Source organism: Silurus aristotelis, assembly GCF_946808225.1.
Source record: "Silurus aristotelis genome assembly, chromosome: 25".
NCBI classification, from domain to species: Eukaryota; Metazoa; Chordata; class Actinopteri; order Siluriformes; family Siluridae; genus Silurus; species Silurus aristotelis.
The window spans coordinates 299,350-314,349 of NC_139598.1; the positions used below are offsets into that span (position 1 = coordinate 299,350).

General features: G+C 41.5%; 1 protein-coding gene across 3 annotated transcripts in view; it reads left to right on the top strand.

The window, feature by feature from the left end:
* Positions 1-15,000, top strand: part of fndc3bb (fibronectin type III domain containing 3Bb) — a 73,655-nt gene that overhangs the window by 53,686 nt on the left and 4,969 nt on the right. For 2 of the 3 annotated variants that reach the window (XM_083529168.1, XM_083529169.1), the window contains 3 exons: positions 1,229-1,515; positions 4,527-4,739; positions 5,194-5,363. In XM_083529168.1, coding sequence (XP_083385294.1) covers positions 1,229-1,515; positions 4,527-4,739; positions 5,194-5,363 — 670 coding nt within the window. The remainder of the gene's footprint in view (positions 1-1,228; positions 1,516-4,526; positions 4,740-5,193; positions 5,364-15,000) is intronic. The other variant, XM_083529167.1, reaches the window with a different exon arrangement.

The following is a 15,000-nucleotide window of genomic DNA, read 5'->3' on the forward strand; positions in this document are numbered from 1 at the left end:
GTGTGTGTGTGTGTGTGTGTGTGTGTGTGTGTGTGAGAGGGTGTTTGTGAGGGTGTGTGTGTTTGTGAGGGTATGTGTGTGTGTGTGTGTGTGTGTGTGTGTGTGTGTGTGTGTGAGGGTATCTGAGTGTGTGTGTGTGTGTGTGTGAGGGTATGCGTGAGGGTATGGGTATGTGTGTGAGGGTGTGTGTTTGTAAGGGTGTGTGTACGTATGTTTGAGGGTGTTTGTATGTGTGTGTGTAAGGGTGTGTGTGTGTGAGGGTATGCGTGAGGGTATGGGTATCTGAGTGTGTGTGTGTGTGTGTGTGTGTGTGTGTGTGTGCGTGTGTGTGTGTGTGTGTGTGTGTGTGTGAGAGGGTATGTGTGTGTGTGTGTGTGTGTGTGTGTGTGTGTGTGTGTGTGAGGGTATGTGTGTGTGTGTGTGTGTGTGTGTGTGAGGGTATGTGTGAGGGTTTGGGTATGTGTGTGAGGGGGTGTGTTTGTAAGGGTGTGTGTGTGTATGTATGTTTGAGGGTGTTTGTATGTGTGTAAGGGTGTGTATGTGTGTGTGAGGCTATGTGTGTGTGTGTGTGTGTGTGTGTGTGAGAGGGTATGTGTGTGTGTGTGTGTGTGTGTGTGTGTGTGTGTGTGTGTGTGTGTGTGTGTGTGTGTGAGGGTATGTGTGTGTGTGTGTGTGTGTGTGTGTGTGTGTGTGTGTGTGTGTGTGTGTGTGTATGTATGTGTGTGTGATGGTATGTGTCTGAGGGTGTGTGTGTATGTGTGTGTGATGGTATGTGTGTAAGGGTGTGTGTGTGTGTGTGTATGTGTGTGAGGGTGTGTGTGTATGTGTGTGTGATGGTATTTGTGCGTGTGTAAGGGTGTGTGTGTGTGTGTGTGTGTGTGTGTGTGTGTATGTGTGTGTGAGGGTATGTGTGTATGTATGTGTGTGTGATGGTATGTGTCTGAGGGTGTGTGTGTATGTGTGTGTGATGGTATGTGTGTAAGGGTGTGTGTGTGTGTGTGTATGTGTGTGAGGGTGTGTGTGTATGTGTGTGTGATGGTATTTGTGCGTGTGTAAGGGTGTGTGTGTGTGTGTGTGTGTGTGTGTGTGTGTGTGTGTGTGTGTGTGTGAGGGTATGTGTGTGTATGTGTGTGTGAGGGTATGTGTGTATGTGTGTATGTGTGTGTGATGGTATGTGTGTGTGATCAAACTGCTAATCAAATTATTGTCATTTATTTTTGTGTTTCAGGCGATTAACCAGGTGGGGGCGGGGCCTTATAGCGAGCTGGCGTGGTGTCGTACTCCAGCCGTCACCCCCAGTGCAGTCAGCAGTCTGTACGTACAGGACGGCTTTATTTCCTCCCCGGAAATGGAGCCGTTCTGCCCCTCCACCTGCCTAGCCTTGGTGTGGGACGAGCCAAACTGCAACGGCCAGGAGATCACCGGCTACACCCTCATGCTGGGGGAGGAGCTTATCACGGTGGGCGTGGCTACCTGCACTGTTGTCAGGAATCTCCAACCTGATACAGAGTACAGGTGAGCGGGTGATTTTCAGTGTGGAGAGGATTTTAATCAAACAATATTAAATATTAATAAAATGAATAACAAAGCACTTTTTGTTGTTATATAATAATATTATTTATTTATGATATACTATATTTAATCTGTCTTGTAACGTTTTCACCCGAAAATATTCAGATCCTTACGTTGCTGTGGAGACTGTGGTGGCATCATGTGATCTGACATGCGCAGATTTCCATCAAATAAAAAGAGCTCTTGTAGCTTTGAATGAAATCATAGTTAAAGTGCTCTATACACCGCTCTATACACCGTTCTATACACCACTTTATACACCGCTCTATACACCACTTTATACACCGCTCTTTACACCGCTCTATACACCGTTCTATACACCACTTTATACACCGCTCTATACACCACTTTATACACCGCTCTATACACCGTTCTATACACCACTTTATACACCGCTCTATACACCACTTTATACACCGCTCTATACACCACTTTATACACCGCTCTATACGCCGTTCTATACACCACTTTATACACCGCTCTATACACCACTTTATACACCGCTCTATACACCACTTTATACACCGCTCTTTACACCGCTCTATACACCACTTTATACACCGCTCTATACACCGTTCTATACACCACTTTATACACCGCTCTATACACCACTTTATACACCGCTCTTTACACCGCTCTATACACCGTTCTATACACCACTTTATACACCGCTCTATACACCACTTTATACACCGCTCTATACACCGTTCTATACACCACTTTATACACCGCTCTATACACCACTTTATACACCGCCCTATACACCACTTTATACACCGCTCTATACACCGTTCTATACACCACTTTATACACCGCTCTATACACCACTTTATACACCACTCTATACACCGTTCTATACACCGCTCTATACACCGTTCTATACACCGCTCTATACACCACTTTATACACCGCTCTGTACACCGTTCTATACACCGCTCTATACACCACTTTATACACCGCTCTATACACCACTTTATACACCGCTCTATACACCGTTCTATACACCACTTTATACACCGCTCTATACACCACTTTATACACCGCTCTATACACCACTTTATACACCGCTCTATACACCGTTCTATACACCACTTTATACACCGCTCTATACACCACTTTATACACCGCTCTATACACCACTTTATACACCGCTCTATACACCGTTCTATACACCACTTTATACACCGCTCTATACACCACTTTATACACCGCTCTATACACCACTTTATACACCGCTCTATACACCGTTCTATACACCGCTCTATACACCGTTCAATACACCACTTTATACACCGCTCTATACACCGCTCTATACACCGCTCTATACACCGTTCTATACACCGCTCTATACACCGTTCTATACACCGCTCTATACACCGTTCAATACACCACTTTATACACCGCTCTATACACCGTTCTATACACCGCTCTATACACCGCTCTATACACCGTTCTATACACCGCTCTATACACCGTTCTATACACCGCTCTATACACCGTTCTATACACCGCTCTATACACCGTTCTATACATCGCTCTATACACCGTTCTATACACCGCTCTATACACCACTCTATACACCGCTCGATACACCGTTCAATACACCACTTTATACACCGCTCTATACACCGTTCGATACACCACTTTATACACCGCTCTATACACCGTTCGATACACCACTTTATACACCACTCTATACACCGTTCGATACACCACTTTATACACCGCTCTATACACCACTTTATACACCGCTCTATACACCACTCTATACACCGCTCTATACAGCGCTCTATACACCGTTCTATACACCGTTCTATACACCGCTCAATACACTGTTCGATACACCACTTTATACACCGCTCTATACACCGTTCGATACACCACTTTATACACCGCTCTATACACCGTTCGATACACCACTTTATACACCGCTCTATACACCACTTTATAAACCGCTCTATACACCACTCTATACACCGCTCGATACACCGTTCAATACACCACTTTATACACCGCTCTATACACCGTTCGATACACCACTTTATACATCGCTCTATACATCGCTCTATACACCGCTCTATACACCGTTCTATACACCACTCTATACACCGCTCTATACAGCGCTCTATACACCGTTCTATACACCGTTCTATACACCGCTCGATACACCGTTCGATACACCACTTTATACACCGTTCGATACACCGCTTTATACACCGTTTTATACACCACTTTATAAACCGCTCTATACACCGCTCTATACACCACTCTATCAGTTTTGGAGATGCTCTGACCCAGACGTCTAGACGTCACAATTTATCAAACTCGCTCAAATCCTTACCCTCGTCCATTTTTCCTGCTTCTAACATCAACTTTGAGGACAAAATGTTCACCTGCTGCCTAATAAATAAATCCACCCACTAACAGGAGCCATGATGAAGATCATCAGTGTTCTTCACTTCACTGCTCAATGTTAGAATGTTATAGTGTTATAATGTTGTAATGTTATAATGTTATGCCTGATCAGTGTATATTGACCTTTTCAGAATCACAAATTTGTGTTGATAGTGTTTTATTAGAAATAGTGTGTGGTTTTGAAGAGTTACAGAAAAAGAATTTAATAATAATGTAGGAATAAACAGAGCTGTGAAAAAAATCCATGCAACCTGTTATAGGTACATGTTTATTACACATGAAATCCCAGCCGTAGCCATGCTGGAGCTCATACACAGACCTTTATTTCCAGAGAAATACTGTATTGGATGAAGTACTTAAATTTTTCTAAGCTGAGAGCTGTAAAAAAAAATGCAGGAACTGACTTCTGCTCTGGTTTTTTTCTGTTAAATGTGGATCAGAGGAGCAGGATGGAGTTTCTATAGTAACGCTCATTCACAGGGACGTGTATGGCAGACATCTGCACTTTGGTGAAGGTGTGTATGTTTGTGTGTGTGTAGTGTACAGTTAAGGGCTGAGAATGCGGTCGGCGCAGGCCCATTTGGACCAAGTCTCCTGGTCAGAACCCGGCCATTGCCCCCGAACCCTCCGAGACTGGAGTGTGGCAGCGCCGGACCTCAGAGTCTGAAACTGCGCTGGGGAGACAGCAGCAAGAGTCCAAACCCCGACACAGACACCACCTACATTCTGCAGATGGAGGACAGGAACCAGAGGTACACACACACACACACACACACACACAAACACTAGCATATAGTTAGAAGTGGCTATGTTGTTGTGATTAATAAAGAGCTTGTTTGTGTGATGTTATTTTGGTCGTCTCAATTTCTGGCTGTGGCTCGGTAACGTCTGGTGACGTCTCGCTGATGTTCTGATCAAGTGTCCTGTTTACTTGCTGATTTATAAACTTAACTTAAAGTAGAATTTGTTCTGAGGATGTTCTGAGCTGCTCATTATGAACATTTCTTCCTCATGTGGTTAAATGTGAACGATCTGGTGCAGACGTCTGCAGAATAAAACCCAAAACAGAGATAATACATACGAGATTTCACCTCCTGAACCATTACTGTGACAACTGTGTGTGTGTGTGTGTGTGTGTGTGTGTGTGTGTGTGTAAGAGAGAGAGAGAGTGATTAATGTTGTTAGTAATCCCAGGTTGTTGTGTAGCAGGTTCGTGGTGATCTATCGAGGGCCAAGTCACACGTTTAAGGTTCAGCGTCTAAGTGAACTGAGCCGCTACAGTTTCAGGATCCAGGCCGTGAGCAGAGCAGGAGAAGGTCCTTTCTCTGAGATCTACACCTTCACCACAACCAAGTCTGTGCCTCCTACACTGAAAGGTACGAAGAAGATTATACTGAGCTTCATCACTGTAATGGTTCCATGATCTCACACCCCATCCTCACATTTACACACCTAACACACACCAATACACACTAATACACATTTACACAGCTAATACACACCAACACACACCAATACACATTTACACACCTAATACACACCTAACACACACCAATACACACTAATACACATTTACACAGCTAATACACACCAACACACACCAATACACATTTACACACCTAATACACACCTAACACACACCAATACACACTAATACACATTTACACAGCTAATACACACCAACACACACCAATACACATTTACACACCTAATACACACCTAACACACACCAATACACACTAATACACATTTACACAGCTAATACACACCAACACACACCAATACACATTTACACACCTAATACACACTAACACACACCAATACACATTTACACACCTAATACACACCTAACACACACCAATACACACTAATACACATTTACACAGCTAATACACACCAACACACACCAATACACATTTACACACCTAATACACACCTAACACACACCAATACACACTAATACACATTTACACAGCTAATACACACCAACACACACCAATACACATTTACACACCTAATACACACCAACACACACCAATACACATTTACACACCTAATACACACCTAACACACACCAATACACACTAATACACATTTACACAGCTAATACACACCAACACACACCAATACACATTTACACACCTAATACACACCTAACACACACCAATACACACTAATACACATTTACACAGCTAATACACACCAACACACACCAATACACATTTACACACCTAATACACACTAACACACACCAATACACACTAATACACATTTACACAGCTAATACACACCAACACACACCAATACACACTAGTACACACCAACACACACCAATACACATTTACACACTTAATACACACCAACACACACCAATACACATTTACACACTTAATACACACCAACACACACCAATACACACTAATACACATTTACACAGCTAATACACACCAACACACATCAACACACACCAATACACATTTACACACTTAATACACACCAACACACACCAATACACACTAATACACATTTACACAGCTAATACACACCAACACACACCAATACACACTAGTACACACCAACACACACCAATACACATTTACACACTTAATACACACCAACACACACCAATACACACTAATACACATTTACACAGCTAATACACACCAACACACATCAACACACACCAATACACATTTACACACTTAATACACACCAACACACACCAATACACATTTACACACTTAATACACACCAACACACACCAATACACATTTACACACCTAATACACACTAACACACACTAATACACACTAATACACATTTACACCCCTAATACACACCAACACACACCAATACACACTAATACACATGTACACACCTAATACACACCAACACACACCAATACACACTAATACACATGTACACACCTAATACACACCTAACACACACCAATACACACTAATACACATTTACACACCTAATACACACCAACACACACCAATACACATTTACACACCTAATACACACCAACACACACCAATAAACATTTAGACACCTAATACACACCAACACACTAATATACATTTTCACACCTAATACACACCAACACACACCAATACACACCAATACACATTTTCACACCTAATACACACCAACACACACCAATACACACTAATACACATGTACACACCTAATACACACCTAATACACACCTAACACACACCAATACACACTAATACACACCAACACACACCAATACACACCAATACACATTTACACACCAACACACACCAATACACACCAACACACACCAATACACACTAATACACATGTACACACCTAATACACACCTAACACACACCAATACACACCAACACACACCAATACACACCAATACACACCAATACACATTTACACACCAACACACACCAATACACACCAACACACACCAATACACACCAATACACATTTACACACCAATACACACCAACACACACCAATACACAGTTACACATCTAATACACACCAACACACACCAATACACACCAATACACATTTACACCCCTAATACACACCAACACACACCAATACACACTAATACACATTTACACACCTAATACACACCAACACACACCAATACACATTTACACACACCAATACACACTAATACACATTTACACACCTAATACACACCAACACACACCAATACACATTTAAACACCTAATACACACCAACACACACCAATACACATTTTCACACCTAATACACACCAACACACACCAATACACACCAATACACATTTTCACACCTAATACACACCAATACACACCAATACACATTTTCACACCTAATACACACCAACACACACCAATACACACCAATACACATTTTCACACCTAATACACACCAACACACACCAATACACATTTTCACACCTAATACACACCAACACACACCAATACACATTTTCACACCTAATACACACCAACACACACCAATACACACCAATACACATTTTCACACCTAATACACACCAACACACACCAATACACATTTTCACACCTAATACACACCAACACACACCAATACACATTTTCACACCTAATACACACCAACACACACCAATACACATTTTCACACCTAATACACACCAACACACACCAATACACACTAATACACACCAACACACACCAATACACACCAATACACATTTACACACCAACACACACCAACACACACCAATACACACCAATACACATTTACACACCAACACACACCAATACACAGTTACACATCTAATACACACCAACACACACAAATACACACTAATACACATGTACACACCTAATACACACCTAACACACACCAATACACACTAATACACATTTACACACCTAATACACACCAACACACACCAATAAACATTTAGACACCTAATACACACCAACACACACCAATACACACCAACACACACCAATACACACTAATACACATTTACACACCTAATACACACCTAACACACACCAATACACATTTACACACCAACACACACCAATACACACTAATACACATTTACACACCTAATACACACCAACACACACCAATAAACATTTAGACACCTAATACACACCTAACACACAAATAAACATTTAGACACCTAATACACACCAACACACACCAATACACACCAACACACACCAATACACACTAATACACATTTACACACCTAATACACACCAACACACACCAATACACATTTTCACACCTAATACACACCAACACACACCAATACACATTTTCACACCTAATACACACCAACACACACCAATACACATTTTCACACCTAATACACACCAATACACACCAATACACATTTACACACCAACACACACCAACACACACCAATACACACCAATACACATTTACACACCAACACACACCAATACACAGTTACACATCTAATACACACCAACACACACAAATACACACTAATACACATGTACACACCTAATACACACCTAACACACACCAATACACACTAATACACATTTACACACCTAATACACACCAACACACACCAATAAACATTTAGACACCTAATACACACCAACACACACCAATACACACCAACACACACCAATACACACTAATACACATTTACACACCTAATACACACCTAACACACACCAATACACATTTACACACCTAATACACACCAACACACACCAATACACACCAACACACACCAATACACGCTAATACACATTTACACCCCTAATACACACCAACACACACCAATACACACTAATACACATGTACACACCTAATACACACCTAATACACACCAATACACACTAATACACATTTACACACCTAATACACACCAACACACACCAATACACATTTACACACCTAATACACACCAACACACACCAATAAACATTTAGACACCTAATACACACCAACACACTAATATACATTTTCACACCTAATACACACAAACACACACCAATACACATTTTCACACCTAATATACACCAACACACACCAATACACACCAATACACATTTTCACACCTAATACACACCAACACACACCAATACACATTTTCACACCTAATACACACCAACACACACCAATACACACCAATACACATTTTCACACCTAATACACACCAACACACACCAATACACACCAATACACATTTTCACACCTAATACACACCAACACACACCAATACACATTTTCACACCTAATACACACCAACACACACCAATACACATTTTCACACCTAATACACACCAACACACACCAATACACATTTTCACACCTAATACACACCAACACACACCAATACACACTAATACACACCAACACACACCAATACACACCAATACACATTTACACACCAACACACACCAACACACACCAATACACACCAATACACATTTACACACCAACACACACCAATACACAGTTACACATCTAATACACACCAACACACACAAATACACACTAATACACATGTACACACCTAATACACACCTAACACACACCAATACACACTAATACACATTTACACACCTAATACACACCAACACACACCAATAAACATTTAGACACCTAATACACACCAACACACACCAATACACACCAACACACACCAATACACACTAATACACATTTACACACCTAATACACACCTAACACACACCAATACACATTTACACACCTAATACACACCAACACACACCAATACACACCAACACACACCATCCATCCATCCATCCATCCATCTTCTCCCGCTTATCCGATGCCGGGTCGCGGGGGCAGCAGTCTAAGCAAAGATGCCCAGACTTCCCTCTCCCTAGAAACTTCTTCCAGCTCTTCCGGGGGGACACCAAGGCGTTCCCAGGCCAGCCGGGAGACATAGTCTCTCCAGCGTGTCCTAGGTCTTCCCCGGGGTCTCCTCCCAGTGGGACGCGCCCGGAACACCTTCCCAGGAAGGCGTCCAGGAGGCATCCGGAACAGATGCCCGAGCCACCTCAACTGACCCCTCTCGATGTGGAGGAGCAGCGGATCTACTCCGAGCTCCTCCCGAGTGACTAAGCTTCTCACCCTATCTCTAAGGGATCGCCCAGCCACCCTGCGGAGGAAGCACATTTCGGCCGCCTGTATCCGGGATCTTGTCCTTTCGGTCATGACCCAGAGCTCATGACCATAGGTGAGAGTAGGAACGTAGATTGACCGGTAAATCGAAAGTTTCGCCTTGCGGCTCAGCTCCTTCTTCACCACGACAGACCGGTACATCGACCGCATTACTGCAGAAGCTGCACCGATCCGTCTGTCAATCTCCCGTTCCACCCTTCCCTCACTCGTGAACAAAACCCCAAGATACTTAAACTCCTCCACTTGCGGCAGGAACTCCCCACCAACCTGAAGTGGGCAAGCCACCCTTTTCCGACTGAGGACCATGGCCTCGGATTTGGAGGTGCTGATTCTCATCCCAGCCGCTTCACACTCGGCTGCAAACCGTCCCAGTGCATGCTGAAGGTCCTGGTCTGATGAAGCCAACACGACAACATCATCTGCAAAGAGCAAAGACGAAATCGTGTCGTCACCAAACCGGACACCCTCCGACCCCTGGCTGCGCCTAGAAATTCTGTCCATAAAAATAACACACACCAATACACGCTAATACACATTTACACCCCTAATACACACCAACACACACCAATACACACTAATACACATGTACACACCTAATACACACCTAATACACACCAATACACACTAATACACATTTACACACCTAATACACACCAACACACACCAATACACACTAATACACACCAACACACACCAATACACACCAATACACATTTACACACCAACACACACCAACACACACCAATACACACCAATACACATTTACACACCAACACACACCAATACACAGTTACACATCTAATACACACCAACACACACAAATACACACTAATACACATGTACACACCTAATACACACCTAACACACACCAATACACACTAATACACATTTACACACCTAATACACACCAACACACACCAATAAACATTTAGACACCTAATACACACCAACACACACCAATACACACCAACACACACCAATACACACTAATACACATTTACACACCTAATACACACCTAACACACACCAATACACATTTACACACCTAATACACACCAACACACACCAATACACACCAACACACACCAATACACGCTAATACACATTTACACCCCTAATACACACCAACACACACCAATACACACTAATACACATGTACACACCTAATACACACCTAATACACACCAATACACACTAATACACATTTACACACCTAAATACACGCTAATACACATTTACACCCCTAATACACACCAACACACACCAATACACACTAATACACATGTACACACCTAATACACACCTAATACACACCAATACACACTAATACACATTTACACACCTAATACACACCAACACACACCAATACACATTTACACACCTAATACACACCAACACACACCAATAAACATTTAGACACCTAATACACACCAACACACTAATATACATTTTCACACCTAATACACACCAACACACACCAATACACACCAATACACATTTTCACACCTAATACACACCAACACACACCAATACACATTTTCACACCTAATACACACCAACACACACCAATACACACCAATACACATTTTCACACCTAATACACACCAACACACACCAATACACATTTTCACACCTAATACACACCAACACACACCAATACACACTAATACACATGTACACACCTAATACACACCTAACACACACCAATACACACTAATACACACCAACACACACCAATACACACCAATACACATTTACACACCAACACACACCAACACACACCAATACACACCAATACACACTAATACACATGTACACACCTAATACACACCTAACACACACCAATACACACTAATACACACCAACACACACCAATACACACCAATACACATTTACACACCAACACACACCAACACACACCAATACACACCAATACACACCAATACACATTTACACACCAACACACACCAATACACACCAACACACACCAATACACAGTTACACATCTAATACACACCAACACACACAAATACACACTAATACACATGTACACACCTAATACACACCTAACACACACCAATACACACTAATACACATTTACACACCTAATACACACCAACACACACCAATAAACATTTAGACACCTATTACACACCAACACACTAATATACATTTTCACACCTAATACACACCAACACACACCAATACACACCAATACACATTTTCACACCTAATACACACCAACACACACCAATACACACTAATACACATTTACACACCTAATACACACCAACACACACCAATAAACATTTAGACACCTATTACACACCAACACACTAATATACATTTTCACACCTAATACACACCAATACACACCAATACACATTTTCACACCTAATACACACCAACACACACCAATACACACTAATACACATGTACACACCTAATACACACCTAACACACACCAATACACACTAATACACACCAACACACACCAATACACACCAATACACATTTACACACCAACACACACCAATACACACCAACACACACCAATACACACCAATACACATTTACACACCAACACACACCAATACACACCAACACACACCAATACACACCAACACACACCAATACACACCAACACACACCAATACACAGTTACACATCTAATACACACCAACACACACAAATACACACTAATACACATGTACACACCTAATACACACCTAACACACACCAATACACACTAATACACATTTACACACCTAATACACACCAACACACACCAATAAACATTTAGACACCTAATACACACCAACACACACCAATACACACCAACACACACCAATACACACTAATACACATTTACACACCTAATACACACCTAACACACACCAATACACATTTACACACCTAATACACACCAACACACACCAATACACACCAACACACACCAATACACGCTAATACACATTTACACCCCTAATACACACCAACACACACCAATACACACTAATACACATGTACACACCTAATACACACCTAACACACACCAATACACACTAATACACATTTACACACCTAATACACACCAACACACACCAATACACATTTACACACCTAATACACACCAACACACACCAATAAACATTTAGACACCTAATACACACCAACACACTAATATACATTTTCACACCTAATACACACCAATACACACCAATACACATTTTCACACCTAATACACACCAACACACACCAATACACATTTTCACACCTAATACACACCAACACACACCAATACACACCAATACACATTTTCACACCTAATACACACCAACACACACCAATACACATTTTCACACCTATACACACCAACACACACCAATACACACTAATACACATGTACACACCTAATACACACCTAACACACACCAATACAAACTAATACACACCAACACACACCAATACACACCAATACACATTTACACACCAACACACACCAACACACACCAATACACACCAATACACACTAATACACATGTACACACCTAATACACACCTAACACACACCAATACACACTAATACACACCAACACACACCAATACACACCAATACACATTTACACACCAACACACACCAACACACACCAATACACACCAATACACACCAATACACATTTAGACACCTAATACACACCAACACACTAATATACATTTTCACACCTAATACACACCAATACACACCAATACACATTTTCACACCTAATACACACCAACACACACCAATACACATTTTCACACCTAATACACACCAACACACACCAATACACACCAATACACATTTTCACACCTAATACACACCAACACACACCAATACACATTTTCACACCTATACACACCAACACACACCAATACACACTAATACACATGTACACACCTAATACACACCTAACACACACCAATACAAACTAATACACACCAACACACACCAATACACACCAATACACATTTACACACCAACACACACCAACACACACCAATACACACCAATACACACTAATACACATGTACACACCTAATACACACCTAACACACACCAATACACACTAATACACACCAACACACACCAATACACACCAATACACATTTACACACCAACACACACCAACACACACCAATACACACCTAATACACACCAATACACATTTACACACCAACACACACCAATACACACCAACACACACCAATACACAGTTACACATCTAATACACACCAACACACACAAATACACACTAATACACATGTACACACCTAATACACACCTAACACACACCAATACA